Genomic DNA, 19,684 nt, shown 5'->3' with positions numbered 1-19,684 from the left:
CCACGTCCTTGGGAGATCTGGACAAAGCTGCTGGCTTCAGTTTGGCCCAGCCCTGGCTGTTGCAGTCATTTGGGAAGTGAACCAGTGGATAGAAGAGTTCTCTATCTTTCCCTCTCTCTATGTAACTCTACCTTTCAAATAAATAAAATATATCTTTAGAAGGACATAAAAAAAGAGACTGCTCCAGGGGCTAGTGCTGTGTCATAGTAGGTAAAGTGGGTCAATCCCATATGGGCGCCGGCTCGAGTCCCAGCTGCTCTGCTTCCAATCCAGCGCTCGGCTATGGCCTGGGAAAGCAGTGGAAGGTGACCCAAGTCCTTGGGCCCCTGTACCAGCCTGGGAGACTCAAAAGAATCTCCTGGCTCCTGGCTCCTGGCTCTGGATCAGCACAGTTCTGGCCATTGCGACCATCTGGGAAGTGAACCAGTGGATGTAAGATCTCTGTCTCTCTCAGTCTTTCCTTCTCTGTGTAACTCTTTCAAATAAATAAATAAATAAATAAATCTTTAGGAAAAAAAGAGAGACTGCTCCATATTATAAAATTGTGTCTTTTCTTGCTTTGGTGCTAAAATGTTTTCATTTATAAAATACTGGACATAGTAGATGGTAATTGATTTTTTTCAAGAAAATGTCTTGGCTCAGCAAAATAAAAGGCTAGCAACTATGTATCGTGCTCCCAAAATACTTGGGGGAAATCTTATTGGTCCACTCCACCTGCGGGTTCCTGAGTGACACAGTGTAGCAGCAAGCGGGGAGCTTGGCCCAGCAGCTGAGCGCAGGACACACAGCAACAGAGCAGGGTCCTGCCTGAGAAACAGCCCCCAGCTCACTGAACAATAAAAATCAAAGTCACCTGGGCCGGCCCCAAGCAGCAGTCATGGTTGAAATTTAAGGATCAGCTGCAAGGCTTCCCTTTCTCCAATGCAGATTTCACTAACGTCAAAGAATTCCATGTCTCTTATGTAGCTGCTTGGCTCCTGCTCGAGTGACGTGGGGTGTGACATGGGGGCAGGGCAACGACATGCAGCGTGTCCTGAGAATGGACAGGGCAGAGCCCGGGCACGATCAGCCCCAAAGGCAGGCTCCCAGGGCCAAGTTCCGTCCATCTGTCAGGCCGCTAACTTGAACGACTGCCTCTCTCAGGGAACACGGGTGCTGGCTGTGGCCTGCTCGACCCCCCGAGGGTTCTTATAAGTCATCTGGTCAGCGTGGGAGCCTTTGTCTCACTGCGCTGCCCCTGGAGATGCCAGCGCTCATCTGGGCACACTCTCAACTCCATCTGGGAACGGAGTTATCTGCCTTTCTCAGCCCAGCAGAACTAACAGAGTGGCTCCGTCTTATGGAAATTACCTCCATCCAAAGCGAGCCGTGCGCTGATCAGCATTTTGCGGGGGGAGCACTAGGCTGGGGGTCCCTCCTTGCCACACAAGTCAATTCCATCACTGTCACCAGGCTGGGGCATAGTGCCTAATGGTCCCCACCCCAAGAGTATCTTCTCGATTCTACTGCCCCAACCCCACCTTCCATGCTAGGCGCGAGTGCCTCCCTTCCCTGGTGGTACACTGGGGGTCTCTGTGCTGACCCTGGGAGAGCACCCTCTGCTAGGATCCCCTGACAGGGCAGAGCTTGGTCTGGGGTGCGGAAGCTTCCTGCTCCTCACACCTGTTCAAGCAGCTGCACCTTGAGAGAGTCCTTGCTACACCTTGTGCTACAGCTTGGATGCCCTGGCAAGTCCTCTAGGGCCCAAGCATTTGGATCACCTGCCTGATACAAAGGGTGTCCAGCGCTCTTCTATAAATACACTTCTCTTCTGGAGCCACCGCCCCGTCCTCGAACACGGCTCGCAGCACCTGTTTACAAAGGCCAGTGTGTGCGTCGAAGCTGAAGACCCTGAGACGCCTGATTACAAACTGGCACTTTACAGGGGCTGAGTACACAAGACGAATGCCATGCTGTCTTTCTGTCTGAGGGACTCTCAGTCCTACAGGAGACAGGGAGCAAATGGAAGATGACAGGACAGGGCGACAATGTGACAAAGACAGCTGACAGGTACAAAGGAAGTGCTGGGTACAAACGCAAACCTCTCCACCGAGGACGTGGGAGTTTGGTGCCCAGGATGCTGAAGGCTGGGACAGGTGAACCAGTGACACAACATGCTACACGGTCAGGGTGGAGAGAGTAAAGTCGTTTTTTTTTTTTTTTTTTTTTTCTGTAAGAAACGAGGCTGGAAAGAGGTTTGCAGAAAGAACCAGGAGGCAGGCAGGAAGCTTCTGGAAGCGGGGTAGGAGCCAAGTTTGCTTTCTAGAGTTGTTTAAAAGCAGCCCTCAGTGCCCCACGGGGCTGAGCGCAGCCACTGTGATGGGAAGCAGAGGTGCTGGCTGCGGGCGGACGGAAGGGCCCCTGCAGCCAGTTCATGCCAGGCCCGCGCCCGCAGAGCCAGACTGCTAGAAGGTGTGGCTCTCTCTCCCTGGCCACTTCCTACTCCTTCATCGCCCCAGCCAGAGCTGTTCTCTACCTTAACTGCCTCGGGCCTCATTCAAGCTCCCTCCGCTAACAGAGCAGTAACAGAGGGAACACCTGCCTCTCAGCTGGACCTGTGTGCCTATTTCTCAGGGGACCAGAACTCCAGGAGAGCGGCTGGGCACGGCGAACTCCCTGCGCATCGCAGGTGGTCCTCTTCCTCACTTCCACACGGCCTGGCTCAAGCCTCACCTCCCACCTCCACTCGGCCTGACACACGGGGGCTCTGCCATTCTGTGGGCCCTGGCAGCAAGGACCCCGCTCACTTTGGTCTCCCTTGTGTTTCCTGCAGGGACCCAACCAGAGCTCCTGCCAAGTTCACTCCTGGGGGACTCGACAAGCACCTGTCTGGTGAGCGCCGGCGAGCAGGTCCCGACCTGCAGTTTTTGGCAGCGTCCAGAACTACGCTACCTGGATTCCTTCTGAGTGTTGAATTGTGAGTAAATGACCACGTGCCACGATGAGCCTGGGATTACAACAATCAGGCGCTCGCAGCGTGAGTCTGGCACTGCCTGACACACGTTTTATGTCTACGTTAACAAGCCACGGACAGTGGTCAGCTCCCGGAAGTGGCTCCCATCAATGACTTACGTACAGCCAGGTCAGGTTTTCCAGTCGGTGTCTCGTTCATGCCCTTGGGTACATAAACAAGGACCATCTTCCTCGATTCCCCGTGACACTGAAGCACAGAAACTAGATCTCTCTCTCTGGCAACATAAGATCCCACGGCCCCCATGCTGGAACTCCTGCGCTCCCTTGGTCTCCCCAAAGCCGGCGGTGCACTGACCCCTCCCGACCCGTGCCTGCTCCCGAGGCTGCCCTCGTTAGAATGGGCACTGCCGAGCAGCCCGGGACAGCACAGACTCTTGGCTGTTGGGTTTATGTGAGGAATGAGATGCACAGATTTATATGAGACTTTGCTAGTATCACTAGTCTGAAATTGGCCACTGGGAAAAACAGGCAAATCGGCAGATTCATAAATATTCTTCTGCCCTGGCTGACTCTGGGAACACCTCTACGCTGTCAGCCCTGAGCTTCCCGGAGGAGGCTTCCTGCCCTGCTTGTCATGGCCCTAAAGAGAGGCGTGGCAACTCTCCCGGGAGCACGGAAGACACGGAGTGACTGCTTTCTTTAGCCTTAATTCAGCCGAATTTCCTGTAGTTACTCCTGTCGGGCCGACTGAAACAGGGAGCGAGAAGACCTCTGACCCGGAGAACGGAATGAGCCCGCACACAGCCATTCCCTGATCAGCAACTTGCCCCTGTGTTTAAGACCAGGGAGTGTGCCTGAACTCACCACACCACACCAGGCAAAGACACAACAGCAGGAGCAGGACTCCTCGGTTCTTCTTCGTTTTTTAAAGAATTACTTTTTTTTTTAATCTGAAAGACAGATTGATGGAGTGAGGGGAGAGAGAATGAGACAGAGAGAGAGAAAGATCTCCGACCCACTAGTTCACTCTCCAAATGGCCTCGACGGTCAGATCTGGGCCAGGCTGAACCCAGGAGCGAGAAACTCCACCCTGGTCTCCCATGTGGGTGGCAAGGGCCCGCGCTCCTGGGTCATCATCTGCTGCTTTTACAGGCCCGTTAGCAGGAAGCTGGACTGAAAACCAGGGAGCCAGGACTCAAACCAGCATTCTGACATGAGATGCTAGAGTCGCCAGCAGTGGCTTAATCCACAGTGCCATGTCCCACAGTGCCACGTCCCACAGCGCCACATCCCGCAGTGCCACTCCCAAAGTGCCACGTCCCACAGCGCCACGTCCCGCAGTGCCACTCCCAAAGTGCCATGTCCCACAGCGCCACATCCCACAGTGCCACATCCCACAGCACCACATCCCACAGCACCACATCCCACAGTGCCACGTCCCACAGCACCACGTCCCACAGCGCCACATCCCGCAGTGCCACGTCCCACAGTGCCACAACACTGGCCCCGGCCTATTGCTGCTCAGTTCTTTTGTTTGGCTCAGCAGTCTGGACTGCTCATCTCTTGAGAGCTCCTGCACAAGCGGCCTTCAAAATGTTCATGGAAAGTGCACATTACGAAGAGCTATGCATTTTGTACCAAAATAAACTAAAGTCCCTTTGTTAATATAGAGAAAGGACGGAATCAGATTCAATGAAACATGGCATTGGGGACAGGCGGTGGCAGCAATGCCAGCCAGCTTCCTCAGAGCCCTGTTTGGCTGGCCGTGACCGGTCCACACCAGCAATGTGCCTACATCTCTGCAGTGGGCTGGGAGGGAGTGGTGGCACCAGACACCCCTGAGAAGAGGCAGCCCAGCCTGCAGAGGTGGGAAACGAGAGCCATGTTCTTTTTGCTTCGTGCTGATGAAAGCACCCTGCCTGTCCCTGGGGTAAGGGACCTGGTGGCGCTACGCAGATCCACCCCTCCACTTCCAGGGTAAGGGACCTGGTGGCGCTACGCAGATCCACCACTCCACTTCCAGGGTAAGGGACCTGGTGGCGCTATGCAGATTCATCCCTCCACTTCCAGGGACTGTACCTGCTAAGCACGGCACCGATCAAAGAAATAACTAACTGCAGGGAACCCTCCGGCAAGCTAACTTAGCCTGGCTCCCCCAGGAAGTGGGGTTAAGAGCTCGCTGGCAACAGGGCTGGCTGCTTGCTGGTCATTCAGGCTAAGGCCAGCCAAGTGTGGCCCAAAGGCCAGCCCTGAGCCAAGGTGGGTTTTTACATTCTGAAATGGTTGAAAAGTAACCAAAGGAAGAGTACACTTTGTGACAGGAGTGCGGTCGGAGCTCAGTGTCCTTGACCGGAAGACAGCCATTTGTACTCATACGGCCTGAGCAGCGGGCAGGCGGCATGGCCCACAAAGCCTAGACGATGTACTCCGGCCCTTCACAGAGGACGTCTGCCAACACCTGGCTCAAAGGCTGGGCTGGGTGAAGGCCATACAGAACAGCATTCCAGGGTATTTAAAAGTAATTCCATTGATAAGACTATTGCTACAGGGGCTGGTGTGGTGGTGTAGTGGGTAAAGCTGCCATGATGCCAACATTCCGTGTGTTCACTGTTTGTGTTCTAGTTGTTCTACTTCCAACGCAGCTCCCTGCTAATGGCCTGGGAAAAGCAGTGGAACATGGCCTTGGGTCCCTGCACTCACATGGGAGACCCGGATGGAGCTCCTGGCTCCTAGCTTCTGCCTGGCCCAGCCCTGGCTGAAGTGGCCATCTGGGGAGAGAACCAGTGGATGGAAAATCTCTTTCTCTCTTTCTGTAGCTTTGACTTTCAAATAAATAAATAATTAAAAATACATTATTGTTCCAATCAAGTCCACCCAAAGAAACTGTCAGAAGTTTGGGCTTCAAAACTGCCAAGCAGGAGTCCAATAAGGTGCAGCCGGGAATTCAGGAAAGGCTACCCGAGGAGACAGCGCGGTCAGGTTTTCTCCCTGCGGGCCCCAGGAGCCCTCATCCAGAGTGGTCTCAGCATGAGCACTGACACGCCACACAGGAGGCGGCCGGGAGGAAGCCCTGGAAGCAGCGGCTGTAGCTTCCTGACATGCGCAAATCCTCCCGAGATGCTCCTCTGCTGGGGCTCTACTTGCAGCCCCACCCCCGCCCTGCCAGCCTTGTGGAAGGCAGTGGCTATGCGGGAACCCCCAGCGGAGCCGGCATCTTGTCTTCACAGCACAGCCGGGCAGCCTCGCCTTCCAGGACAGGAAGCTGCCCCAGGGCGGCCTTTGTGTCCTGCCCTCCCAGGTGTGTCAGTCGGGCTCGAGCGGCCGAGAACCAGGGCACATCCCCGTGCTGAGGCCCCAGATTCGGGTGTGCTTACAAACCGTTCTCATCACCCTGACTACAAACACAAAGACCAAACCGGAGAGATGAGAGTTAAAATAACAACAAGAGACGTGCTTCCGTGAAGAGGGTGCTTTGAGGGGACTGGTGCTGGACTTGTCCAGCTGACGGCCCCAAGGAGGCAGCTGGTGCCTGCGCTCACTTCCAGCCAGCAAAGGAGGACCTGCTCCGAGCCAGGTGAGAGGCCCTGGGGCTGGTACTCCTGCCCCAAAGGCGCCGCGTCTCCATCCGTTTCCCATTGCAGCACGGCAGAACTTGCTAACATCTGACAACACATGGGAGCAGCAGACAAAACTGCTAGTAGGTGGTCCCCAGGGGCCTGGAGCTGGCCCAGGCTGTCCCGAGGGTGGCTTACAACCTGGCCCAGGCCGTCCCAAGGGTGGCCCACAGCCTCCAACCTGAGCGAGACAGTGTTCTTGCCTGCAAACGCCCAGTGGCCAGGCTGCCCCATGTTTCTGAGATGGCCACGGCCCGTGGACCGGGGACCCACGTACACCAGCACCACACACTCCACCCTCACTCCTTCTGCAGGGCATCATGGTGGACTGACTTCTTGTGGTCTAGCAGAGGTGACATGAACGTGTCCCCACTCAGAGACCAAGCTCTCACTGGGGCCAGCCGAGACACAGACAGTTTTTAGGACTGCCACCGAAACCACGGACGCAGCAAACGGAGGCAAACGAAGTGACAGTGGGCCGCCGGGAAAGCACAGAGCAGAGGTGGGTTTTTGTGAGGGCAAAGCAGGCGGAGGGAGGGGCACAAACGCAGGGATTCTCAGTGGGGCCATTCGGCTGATTTATGAAGGACTGCACCAGCGTGCTTGGCCGCGCAGCCTCGCGGGCTCCTCCAGCCGAGGCCGGGCCCCTACACTTGTTCTCCGGGGAACGGAGGAATCAACTCCAAGGATGCAAATCCGCTATTTTCAAGCCTTAATTAACTGGAACCTAATTAGACTTGTGAGGGCCGTATCTCCCCACTCCCCCACCCCGGCTCCCGTCTCTGCCACTTTAAGGGCAAACTTTCTCTCTTAGGTCAGCATGGTGTAAATGGAGACACAATGAACAAAGAACTACTTGGATTTCTTACATGTAAGCAACTCATTTAATCTTTGTGGGCCACAGCTTTCTAATTTATAACTTGAGAGGGCCAATGGGATGGAGATATGGAAAGCCACTTTTAGCAATCAAGTTCTAAGAGATGCCAACAGCGCACTATCTACCCATGGCAGGCAAACATTCCGCTGTCCTGATGGCCACACTCCTCCCTGGTGCACACTGAGATCACCTAACGCTCTTCTAATTCAGCTGAACTTGACATTACCCTGATGGGGTAAGGTCTCACTCAATGCGTCTGAGCAGCAGTGGGTCAGCTGTTGTGGAAGTCAGACAAAGAGGGGACTCCTACAGGAGACACATACACAACTAAATGTCGGTGTTTAACCTAATTTACAAAAACATACATGTATCCATGGCTTTTTTTTTTTTTTCCAAAAAGTAAGGCTTTGTAAAGCTAATATTTCCAGTCTTTTCTGATCAAGCACGCTCAACCCGTCATTACAGTCTATGTTTCTTTAAGAGAGAATGAGAACACAGACGTTCGTAAAGTGATTGAGTACATAATGCTTCCCCAATTTTACGACTTTCACAGTTGTCTCACCCACAGAACAGAAGACTCCTCCTTTCCAAAACAGTGAGCTTCGGTTTCCCCAAAACAGCACAGCCTTCTTCATCATGCTCACATTTGACCCAGCAATGGGAGAAGCTGCAGAACTCCTGCATGAGCCCAAGCAGGGGGGAAACAGACACGCTCCCCGGTAGGAGGGGGAGAGACGGGCACCAGAAGCCTGCGTGGTGAGCCGTAGGCACCGTGCTCTATAGCACCCAGGGTGAGCCTGGCTGGGGTGGCTGTGGTGCAACCAGGCACAGTATTCAAGAACACAGCCACTGAGGCTGGACCGGAAGAGCCGGTGAGGGAGGTCAGGGCTAGAGAGAGCTTGGCCATGTGAGCAGCTGGTTAGAACTCCTGAGAGTGCAGCAGTCCACTCACGGAAGGTGGGGGGGGTGGCAAGGAAGGGAGGGCAGACCCCAGGGCAAGTCAAGTCTGACCGGCAAGATGCTGTGGGAGATGCCCCAGCAGCTGGGCCTCTGCGGGCACAGCGAGACACGCAAGTCCAGGAAGCAAGAACTGCAGAGCAACCGTGCACTCCCGGGTCAGGCAGCCAGTGGCGAGTGAGGACTAGGGTGTTCACACCCCACCAAGCTCTCCTTGAAGGGAGGTGCCCCGGGGTCTCCCACGCCGCAGTCCCCCTTCCTCGGCCTGCTGTCTGCCTTAGCATCGACCCTGCATCTGACTCAGGCAGGCCTGCCCAGGCTACCAGAGCCCATACCAGGGAAGGAGTGGGAGAGACCCAGAAGCTACCCTGACTCTGCATGCCCAGGTACACAGGTGCACAGGTGAGCAGTCCCCGTGTGGCTTGCTCATTCCTGGGCCCAGGGTGGCACTTATCTGCAGGGCCTACGGAGATGCATTTGTACGTCAACGAGAAGGCTCTAGAGCAAGGCTGTCAGATCCTGGCAGGCTGAAGGCCTTGGCAAAGACGCTCTGGAGAGAAGCCCGAGGCCCAGGGTCTCATAAACAGCCCCATGAGCCAAGCCCACCTCGTTCTCCAGACATACGGAGATTCTTCCGCAGCACACAAAAATGACCAGGGAAGAAGAGTTTGACTAAGAAGTACAAATGAGAAAGAAAAAAAGCTGTCGCGACACAAACCAGGCTTCGCCCTGGGACGTCCTGATGACAAGCAGTGGAGAAGGAATTCCTGGAGCCAGATAGTCCCCCACGTGGAAGTGCAAGCACGGGGAGCGGCAGCGGCACCATCCCAAGCCGGTCAGCAGGGCTGTGCGACTTGAGAGCGCTCAGCATATTCCGGGCCCTTACTCGCTTCAGCCATCAACTGTCCAGTGCCCCAGCCCTCGCTGCTTCAGACATTCATCCGGAATTTGTAAGCCACTAGCTCTTTGGAAGACAGGGACAAGAAGCGATACTGTTTCTGGACGCCTCAGGTCAGACCCTGCTCAGGTGCCTCCGAGATCGCTGTGTCTTCCGTTTGCGTCCCCGGGGAAAGGGACGTGGGGCAGAAACTGCAGGGTCAAACCAGACAGGGCTCACCAGGGGGTTCTGGCCACACAGCACCCCCCGCCCGCACACACACACCATCCCTCGCCTTGGTGCCGTGCACCTGTGGCATCTGCAGGGTGGGTAGCAGTCTGGATCTACCTGCCTCACAGAGTCACAGAGCCCCGTGCTAGCAGCAGGAAGGAGGAGGGAAGAGGTGCCCCAGGCTGCCGTGCTGCCAGGCTTGCCCTCTGGGGCACAGGCACCGGTCTCCTCCGGGTCATGCCGCACACAAAAGCCCGACTGACCTGATCCAAGCGGAGCGCACCATCCGCGAAGCGCTGCCGGCGCAGCTTCTGCGCGATCCCGTGTAGGTTCAGCACAGCCTGGTGCACCTCCTCGCTGCTGTGCTCCGGGGAGATGGGGGGCAGCGCCGCCTCGGGGATCTTCTCAGCTGGGTTTTCGATCATGCTCTGTGCATGGTCATAGCTCAGTTTGGTGCAGGAGCGGATGATGGTCCGGCCAAACCACTCGTCAAGAATCTGCAAAGGGGGACAGCGTGTGAGGAGCTTTCCAGGTTGGTCTTCATTCGACCACTCATTCCCGCACCTGCACTCGCACAGAGCTCCATGGAGCCCTGACACAGCCTCCGGGAGCTTGGGCTCTACCAGGCCTTGGCTTCACAGGGTCCCCACAGGCAGCGACGGCAGGAGACGCATAGAGAAGGGTTGTGTGGGTGAGGGTCCACCAAAGTCAAAGTTGGGGGGAGAAGAAGGGACAACTACCTGAGAGGTGACAGATGGGGCTCCAGGGCCCGGTCAGGGCTCAGACGTGGGGAGTGGACAGAGAGAATGCAGGTGGAGAAGCCAGATGAAGGTAACACGAGGAAAGCAATTCTGGCTTGCTCTACCTGGGGCACCTGTGTGGGGACAGACACCTCGACTGGCAGGCTTCACCTCGGCATGGGGGCTGTCCTGTGCACTTATGAGGTGTGAGCTGCACCCCTGGGCTCTCACCACTGGATGCCAGCGGCACCTCTCTCCCAGCCCGAGCAGACAACCTGCGCGTCCCCGGGGGCACTCAGGCTTAGAGGTAGTGCTTGCTGAAGGAGGGGACCACTGGTGAGCTGCCATCTTGTTTCTTCAATTTTTCTGTACTTTCTATAGTTAGCATTTCTTTCTTTTCAAACAGAAATAAACCAATGTTAAAACATTCTGGGGACTCCTGAGTGGGAGGTGCAGGGAGAAGCCCAGGTGAGGCTACTGAGCAGGCACTCGGGGACACTGGGCGCCATGACATGAGGGGTGGGTGGGAGGGGGGAGGGTGAGGAAGAGCGTCAAGGCTGCATTCTCTCTCGCTTCCTCCATTTCAGGGGGCAAAAGAGAAGCCAGAGAAGAAAAATAGAATAAAGACAAGAGAGTTCAGACAGAGGAGAAAAAACCGGGAGTCCAGTGTCAGAGGGACTGGGGAAAAGAGCTTGAGAGACACACACACACAGAGAGAGAGAGAGAGAGAGAGAGAGAGAGGAGAGGGAGAGAACAGAGATCTTCTATCTGCTGATTTGCTCCCTAAATAGCTGCAATGGGAAGCCAGGAGCCAGGAACTCCGTCCAGGCCTCCCACGTGGTGGCAGGGTCTAAGCACTTGGATCATCTTCTGCTGTTTTTCCCGGGTATGTTAGTAGGGAGCTGGATAGGAAATGGAGCAGCCAGGACTCGAACCTGAGCTCAAACGGGATGCTGGAGTCACAGGTGGCAGCCTAACCCATGTGCCCAAGAAATGAAGTGACTTGTCCAAGGTCACGCCCCCAGAGATTGGCAAAGCTGGGATCTGAGCTGTCACGTGTGCCAGTCTGGGCAGCTCTGGGCTGCAGTGCAGGGGTGGAATCAGTGGCGACGGCTCCTGGAAGCATGGCAGCGGGGCCAGGCAGCTGAGGAAGCAGGGGAGAGGACTGCGCTGTTTGCAGGGCGAGGAGGAGAAGGTGGCCTGGAGACATGAGGGGCAGAGAGGCAGCTTGGGAGTGCTCACGTCACAGAGTCCCCATCCAGGTAGATGAGTGTGAGGCCAGGGAGAGGGAGGCTGAGAGCCCTTCTAGGTAGACAAGCGTGAGGCCAGGGAGAGAGAGGCCGAAGGCCCATCCAGGTAGGCGAGCAGGTGAGCGTAAGGCCAGGGAGAGGGAGGCTGGGTGGGGTCTGGGCCCGAGGCAAGTGCTTGGGAGACGATTCGCATCCTTCAGAGTAGAGCCTTGCAGCCTGGGCCTGCAGAATGCCCCTGCCTTGCTGTTCACTGGCCAGGCCACGCAGGTGCCGTCCACACAGCAAAGCCTCCAGGAAATGGGCTGCTAGCCTGGAAGGCCAGGGAGCCTCCTTGGGAACCCTCACCTTCCAAAAAGGAAGAATCCACATTCTCAGAATATGGCAGAGCAGTCCAGCCGCTCACTCTTTGTGGGGAGGGAGGTGGTAGTACAGAGAGCCGTAAAGAGTCTTGAATCTTTAAATGCACACTAATTTATTTAAAAAAAAATCTTAAAACTACACTTTCCAGATTATTCCAAGAATGACACCCCTATCCATTAACGTGCTCCTGAGTCCTCTGCCGGGCAAGCTGGCCCTGCACTTGGCTCTCTGGAGGCATCGTGTGCCCTGCAGGCACAGGCAGCTGAGCCAAGCCCAGGTACTGACCCGGTCCCGGGCGCGCCGCCGGCACAGGTGCCCAGAAGAGCTCCTTCCAGGCTGGTCCCGCTGGCACCACCCCACTTCCTGAGCGGAGCTGTTCCAGCCTCCCTGGGAACGACAGGGCCGTGACCTCTTCATTCTTGTGGTCTCACATGTTCCCCCTGGAGATTTAGCTTGTTTCCTTTTCCCCATCTCATTCCAAGCCCCGTCCCTCCTCCTCCCGTGCGTCCACGTCACGCGGGCCAGTCGGCACGCTCAGGAAACGCCAGGTTCCACCCTGCTTGGCGCCTCTCTCTCTGGCATACGCTCCACAGGTGGTCTTGCGCCTCGCCTCCCGCACCCAGGTGGAGGGTAAGGGGCTTCCTGGGGTCTGTGGCCTTTCTCTCTGTGCTGGTGGCAGGGCGGCCACTGCATCCGGAGCGGGCATCTGCCTTCCCGTAAATCAGCGGTCCAACAACTGCTCTAAAAAGCTCGTCAAAGCCCCGGGCCCTCCTGCTGAAATACTTAAGCACAAATTTTTGCAGCCAGTCCCAGGAGGTTCCCAGACATCCCCTGACCAGTGCCCGAGCCCAGGCCTCCTGGCTCTAAATGCACTTCTGCTGTTCCTTTTGACCCCTCTGGTGGCTGCGTCCTGACCAGGGGCCACTTCAAAAGCACCGTGGAAAACAGAAGACCAGGTTAGTATACTTTGCGGCAAGAGAATTCTGAAATCCATGTGTGTGTGCGCTCCTTGCCAGCCACTCCTCACCAACACGTGCTCACAGCCTATGCTGGCTGTGGGCTATCAGACTGAGCCCCTTTAAGAGTTTTCCCTGGGGCTGGTGCCGTGGCTCACTTGGTTAATCCTGCGCCAGCATCCCATATGGGTACTGGGTTCTAGTCCCGGCTGCTGCTCCTCTTCCAGTCCAGCTCTCTGCTATGGCCCAGGAAGGCAGTGGAGGATGGCCCAAGTGCTTGGGCCCAGCACCCACATGGGAGACCAGGAAGGGGCACCTGGCTCCTGGCTTTGGATCAGTGCAGGCTGTAGCGGCCATTTGGGGAGTGAACCAATGGAGGGAAGACCTTTTTCTCTGTCTCTTTCTCTCACTGTCTATAACTCTATCTGGCAAATAAATTAAAAAATAAAATAAAATAAAAGTTTTCCCTAATGGGAACCTCTGTTCTTGTCAATCAAAATAGATACCCCCTGTTAACGGTGCCGCACGGGAGCCCACAGAGCTGATAACAAGTTTCCTAAAGCTTCCCCTGATTCAGCCACCGCCCCAGTGCCTGCATCCCGGAGAATCTGTGCCAATCCAGCCTTCCTTACACACACAGAAAGGGCTGAGGCAGAAGCTGGCAGAGCCACCAGCAGCTTCCTGCTCCGTGACAGGGCCTCAGCCGCCAGCCTACTCGGCCTCAACACAATCGAGCACTTCTGCAGTCAGACCTCACTGAGGCACTACGAAGACTCTTCGGCCAGGAAAAGCCGGCCTGCACCACGGCTGTGTCAGGCCAGCAGAGACCAGAGCAGCCTCCCCAGAGAAGGGCGGCCGGCAAGCACCGAGCCACACGGAGGGGGACCCGGGCGCGGCCAGGCGTGCAGCATGGGAGGTGGGAGGAAGGCCTCTCTGGATGGAACACCTCATTAATTTCCAATTTGGAAACCGTGTTCACATCAACGCCCAGTCCACAACCGGGGCCAGTGGCAGAAGACAAAAGGACAAAGAGTTTTTCATGGAAAAAGTAAAAAAGCCACGAGGAGATTCATAAACAAACCCTTCAGAAAGAAGCTCATGCCCTTCCTCCTTCCTTTGCTTAATTACAGGATTTGGGCCGCTGCCTCCCGAGGCAGCGAGCTGCCTCCACACTCGGGCCACACTTACTCGAATGGCAGAGTAAATCCGGTGCCACCAGCGGCCGAACCACTACTGGGAAAAGCTGATCATGAGGCGCCTATCACAGCCACAAAGGCTTGGCATCCCAAGGCCTACTTTCTGGTCCCAGGTGAGACTGGCGATGCTACCACACCGTCAGTCTGTGTCCTCTCCCCCATTACCTTAATGTGTCTGGCAGGAGTGTGTTATTAAGCTCATCGTACCTTTGAGAAAACAGACGAGGGACTTGGCAACATCCACAACCGTCAAGTGGCAGCTGAGACCAGACCCAATTCTAAGGACTTAAGACTCAAAGTCCAGTGTTCCTTTTATTGTATTTCAGCTGAAGGCCATAGGTAGACAGATGAAGAACTAAAAGAAACCAAGTACACCCCAAATACATGTCAACTTCCTGTATTTTATAGACACAGAGGTATGAGAAATCATATCCTTTGAAAACTGCCCAGATCCATTCAGATGTGTCTTAAAATTGATGGTCTGAGAAATGCCTGTGCCTCATTAAGACATCTCTGCTTAAAAACTGCTAATGGGGCTAATTTATAATTTTAATTTAAAATCTAATTATATGCAAAATCCCTTCACAGCAGTCTTTATGTAAAATAGTTCCAAAAAACATTACTGGGGCAGGTGCTGTGGCACAGTGGGTTAAGCTGTTGCTTATAACACCGGCATCTCAAACTGGAGTGTTTGTGCGAGTTCCAACTGCTGGGCTTCCGATCCAACTTCCTGCTACTACGCCTGGAAAGGCAGCAGAGGACGGTCCAAGCACCTGCGGCCCTGGACACCCTATGGAGAACAGATGGAGTTCCTGGCTCCTGGCCTTGGCCTGACCTTGCCCTGACTGTTGTACCCATTTGGGGAGTGAACCAGCAGATGGAAGAAACTCTGCCTTTCAAATAAATCCTAAAAAAAAAAAAAAAAAAAGAAAAGAAAAGAAAAAGAAACAAGCAAAAAAACGTATTAAGAAGAAAGGAACATTTGCCTGATGGGAACGAAACCAGTGGGTTTCTGCCACTGCCCACAGCTATGGAGACAGGAGGGTCACCGCTGGGAGACAGCATGGCTTCGAGAGAGTCAGAGGTGCCAGGAAGGAGGCAAGGAGCTGGGCAGAAAGACAGGCTGGAAGGCGGCGGAGAGGCAGGTGGCACTGAAAGGGAGCCCCTGCCCCGTGCCTGATGGAGCCCTGGGCACTGTCTGGCCCGGTCTCTGTCTCCCCGCTTAGCTTACAGTTTCCATGTAAATCGACCCCTAACTGATTAACTCACTAACTTGAGGGAGTGGCCATGTATCTTCTCTACAGATGACATCCCGAGTTTTCCCAGGACCTGAGCAAGGAGTGAGTACCACCACCTGACCAGCCAGAGCCCACTCTACAAAACACCCAAACCGCAGCGTCACTGACCAGAGCACAGGTAGGAGCGCTGCGGGCCACAGGGGCTGCACAGGCTCCGACCACGCACCTCTCAACCCCAGCTTCCGTCTCGGAGGCCCTTCGTTCTGGATCCCTCCAGAAGCGCCCCCCTCAGACCTGCTACTTGTTCACTGACCTGGGCCCATGTTCAGATGTAAATCAAACCTACTGTCAGGAACAACAAAACGCAAGAGGAGAGCTGATGAGAAAGAATGTTCAGCTCTCTGCCCAGCCATCCTAGGCATGCTCAATGCCATGCCTGCTTTGGGCCGTGAGGGCAGAGAACACAGTGGAGTTCTTCCCAACGCTCCCCCATCCCAGCGTTGTCGCCACAGGCCTGAAATAAGACAATGCCGCTCCGCCTCTGGCAACGACTGAAGATGGGTGTTCTGGGAGCTTCTCCAGGATTCTCAGAATGCGTCTTTGAAGCTATTGTCTCCACCAGGAGCTGCCTGGGCAGTTTCTGCTCCGGTGTCATAGGATGAAACTGAACGCCCAACGGTGTCTTCCTTTGCCATTAACGAAGCCTACTTTACGTGACCCTGTTCACCAGCCTGGGCCCTGGGGTGCATGCAGACAAGATCCTCCAAGTTACCCAGGACCCCAGCAGTGATGGCTGAGAGGCCAGCAGCAGGGTGGGCCATGCAGCTCTGCAGGGATCATCCCAGGCAGGGGGCGGGGAGAGTGGGGGGCTGAAAGAAGCCCCTCAATCCCCAGCAAACGGCTTCGCAGCGCTGAGTCGCCTGCCACAGATGAAAATGCTTAGCAAGCGGAACAGCGCTCTAACTCCGCAGACCATAACCCAAAGAACTGTGGGAACGGACACGCACGTCACTCTAGGACACCCTTTCTGAGCATTTTTCTACTTAGAAAATTAGGAATGCACTCTGCTTCTAAGGACCTTACAATCTAGCAGGACAACGGACCTGCGCGCACCTGACTCGGCACCGGGAGGGTGACAGGTGTGCCACAGGGGCCTTGGGCGGGCGGATGCCTCTCTGGCCTGTGCACCTTCTCGTGGAGTCAGCAGCAAACCCTCTGGCTTCCCCGTCTCTACTTCCTGTTGGCAGGGGAGCTGATCTCCGGCCTAGGGTGGGGCTGGGCCTCCCACTGCTTTCTGGACCTGGCTCCAAAAGTCTGCCCGCCCTCCTTCCTCATCTCCAGCGTCACCTTCACTGTGTGCCCTCCAGCTCAGCCTGCGAACATATTCCAGTATGTCTCGTCTGCTATTAAAAAATCAAGGGGAGGCCGGCGCCGCGGCTCACTAGGCTAATCCTCCACCTTGCGGCGCCGGCAAACCGGGTTCTAGTCCCGGTCGGGGCACCGATCCTGTCCCGGTTGCCCCTCTTCCAGGCCAGCTCTCTGCTGTGGCCAGGGAGGGCAGTGGAGGATGGCCCAAGTGCTTGGGCCCTGCACCCCATGGGAGACCAGGAGAAGCACCTGGCTCCTGCCATCGGAACAGCGCAGTGCGCCGGCCGCAACGCGCCTACCGTGGCGGCCATTGGAGGGTGAACCAACGGCAAAAGGAAGACCTTTCTCTCTGTCTCTCTCTCACTGTCCACTCTGCCTGTCAAAAAATAAAATAAAATAAAAAATATTAAAAAAAATTTAAAAAAAATCAAGGGGAAAAAAATCTCAAAGATGATTTTCACTTTTTTTTTCATTACAGTAAGGGGGGTCTTCAAAAGTTAATGGAAAACATGTTTTATGAAAAAACTATGCTTGGCTTTCAAAGGATTTTACATCCCAACAGTTCATCTTTTAATTTTCCCTGCATGTTTTGAAGTATTTTTGTATGCACCCATTGTGGAAAACTTAAAAAATACAAGTAGGATAAGAGACAAGGGAAAAAATCACAACAATCCTTCATCAGAAGATAACCACTGTTTCTATTTCAGTGCTTGTTTTATTGGAATCTCTTTGGTATCTTGTCCAGTGTCTGAAGATGCAAATGTCTATGACTGGCTATGGAATCACACTGCGTTTAGCTGAACCCAAACGGTAAGCAGGATCCCTGTAGGCGGAGCTAACAGAAGGATCTTCAAGGAAGAGGAAGAGGCACATGGGAAATCTTGCCAGTGCGGCAACTCCTGTCAGGCCAACAAAACCCTTGGGTGTCAAGAGTGGAGACCAAGGGGCCAGCACTGTATTGTGTTAGGTTAAAGCCCTGGCCTGCAGTGCTGGCATCCCTTATGGGTGCCAGTTTGAGTCCTGGCTGCTTCACTTCCACTCCAGCTCTCTGCTATGGCCTGGGAAAGCAGTAGAAGATGGCCCAAGTCCTTGGACCCCTGCACCTGTGTGGGAGACCTCAAAGAAGCTCTTGGCTCCTGGCTTCGGATCAGCCCAGCTCTGGCCATTGCAGCCATTTGGGGAGTGAACCAGCAGATGGAAGACCAATCTCTCTCTCTCTCTCTGGGTCCACCTCTTTCTGTAGCTCTTTCAAAAAATAAAATAAAGCTTTAAAAAAAGAAAAAGAGTGGAGGCCGAGGGGCGAGAGGATGGGTGGTGGATCGCTACAGGCTGGAGGTGAGCTGGTGGGGACTGGACTTGTGGGACTAGCTATGACATGCTGTCAGAGGATGCTAAGCGACACTCGAAGTGGTCAGCTGACATCTCTGAAGAAACAGAATGGAGACCATGTAGAGTCTACCTCAGTGGCCCCAGGGGAAGATGGCGAGGCCTTGCACTTGGGTGATGACAGCGGTAACAGAAAACAGAGTCAGAAACGTTGGCCCTGGGGTGTGGTGGACACAAAGGGGCTACAGCTTGGTCTCACTGGCTCCGGGGATGCTGAAGCCATCAGAAGGTCTAGGGAACACAGGGCTTCGGCTCACCCCCGGATTTTCACTGCACGCCGAAGGGAAAAGGCTGAGGAAGGGCAGACAGGAAGTTTGCTGTGGAAGGCAGGACTTTCGCAGCTCAAGCTGGCTGGTCTGGCTCGTTTCCAAGAAAGAGAAACGAAAGTCATCTGGGAGAAGGCTTGGTCTTGAAGGGAAGACGAGTGGAAGGCTGGAGCCCAGGAGTGAAGATATGTGGAACAGCGACACCCCAATGGATAGAGATTCGGAAGGAGCCCGAGGCTCAGCTGACAGAAGCCTGGATAGGAACATCCCACAGTTCCCTTGCAATGTGCTGTTCTCAACAGAGGGAGTGGGCAGAGTGCCCTGGAGCTATGTGGGGCGGCAGAGACTTGGAGGACGTTAGAAGACGGAGGGAAGGAAGTCAACAAGCCAGCTTCTCCCAGGTGAGCCCGGTGGCTCCGGGATCAGACGGGAATCTGGCCTCTGGTGACCTTGGGGTCCATGCACTACCTGCAGAGAAGATGGGGAGAAAGAACAGGAGCAAAGCCCCCTGTATGGACTGTCTGGCTTTCACTCTGAGAAAGGACTAACTGCAGTTTTCATGGAGGAGAGACGAGACCCAATTTGGGGTTTAAAGGGGCTGTTCTGACCACTCTGGTGGTGGGTGGGCAGGTGAGGGTGGCGGGGAGCGAAGCTGAAATGGGGCAGGTAGAGCCGCTGGGAGAACAAGTGGGAGACCAGAGCTGGACACAGGTGCCAGCACCACTGGTAACAAGGAAGAGGGAAGATGAGTCTAGAGGTTCGCAGGAAGCAGAGGAGAAAGACCAGGGTGAAGACTACCCCCCGTGGAGAAGAAAAGTGAGCTCACGACGTTTGGCCTGAAACGGGTGGCACCAGGGAACACTCCGGGTGCTCCCTGGTCCTGGGCAGTCCCGGAAGGAATGCTGCAGGAGACAACTCGAGGCCAGCACTGTTACCAGAGGGACCCTTCCTCTGCTGTGCTATCTTGGACACTGCAACTCCAGGCCTCTAAAGTCTAAGGACTTCGTTACCAAGCCAGGTTCAGTCACTGGTTATGTCTCCCGAGGTGACCTCAGTTTAAGATCGGAGGGCAGGGCACTGAGCCCCGGTCTTTGGTGCGCAGGCCCTCAGGCTCCTAAAGTGCCTGACAGAAGAGCCAGTGGTGCTCAGGAGGGGACCAGGCTACTGTGCTGAACCAGCTGGGCTGTGGGTTTTGTGGATCATAGTTGTACTACAGAGAACAAAGTTTAGTTGGGTGAGTTTTTCCTTGTGACAAATGTCCAGGTGTATCTCTCACCTTCCTTCTTTTGGGTCTGTACTAGTATTTCTTTCTTTCTTTTTTAAGATTTATTTATTTGAAGGTCAGAGTTACACACAGAGAGACAGAGAGGCAGAGAGCAAGCATGGTCTTCCATCGGCTGATTCACTCCCCAATTG

The 19,684-nt window shown here is 55.0% G+C and overlaps 1 protein-coding gene across 3 annotated transcripts in view; it reads right to left on the bottom strand.

The window, feature by feature from the left end:
• The window catches only part of DIS3L2 (DIS3 like 3'-5' exoribonuclease 2), a 395,509-nt gene that overhangs the window by 58,147 nt on the left and 317,678 nt on the right, over positions 1 to 19,684 (bottom strand). For all 3 annotated transcript variants that reach the window (XM_062193445.1, XM_062193453.1, XM_062193448.1), the window contains one exon: positions 9,772 to 10,005. In XM_062193445.1, the coding sequence (XP_062049429.1) occupies positions 9,772 to 10,005 (234 nt within the window). The remainder of the gene's footprint in view (positions 1 to 9,771; positions 10,006 to 19,684) is intronic.

This window comes from Lepus europaeus, chromosome 1 (genome assembly GCF_033115175.1).
Source record: "Lepus europaeus isolate LE1 chromosome 1, mLepTim1.pri, whole genome shotgun sequence".
Classification (NCBI taxonomy): domain Eukaryota; kingdom Metazoa; phylum Chordata; class Mammalia; order Lagomorpha; family Leporidae; genus Lepus; species Lepus europaeus.
The sequence above is the reverse complement of the archived record's forward strand: the minus strand, read 5'-3'. Positions and strand labels throughout refer to the sequence as shown.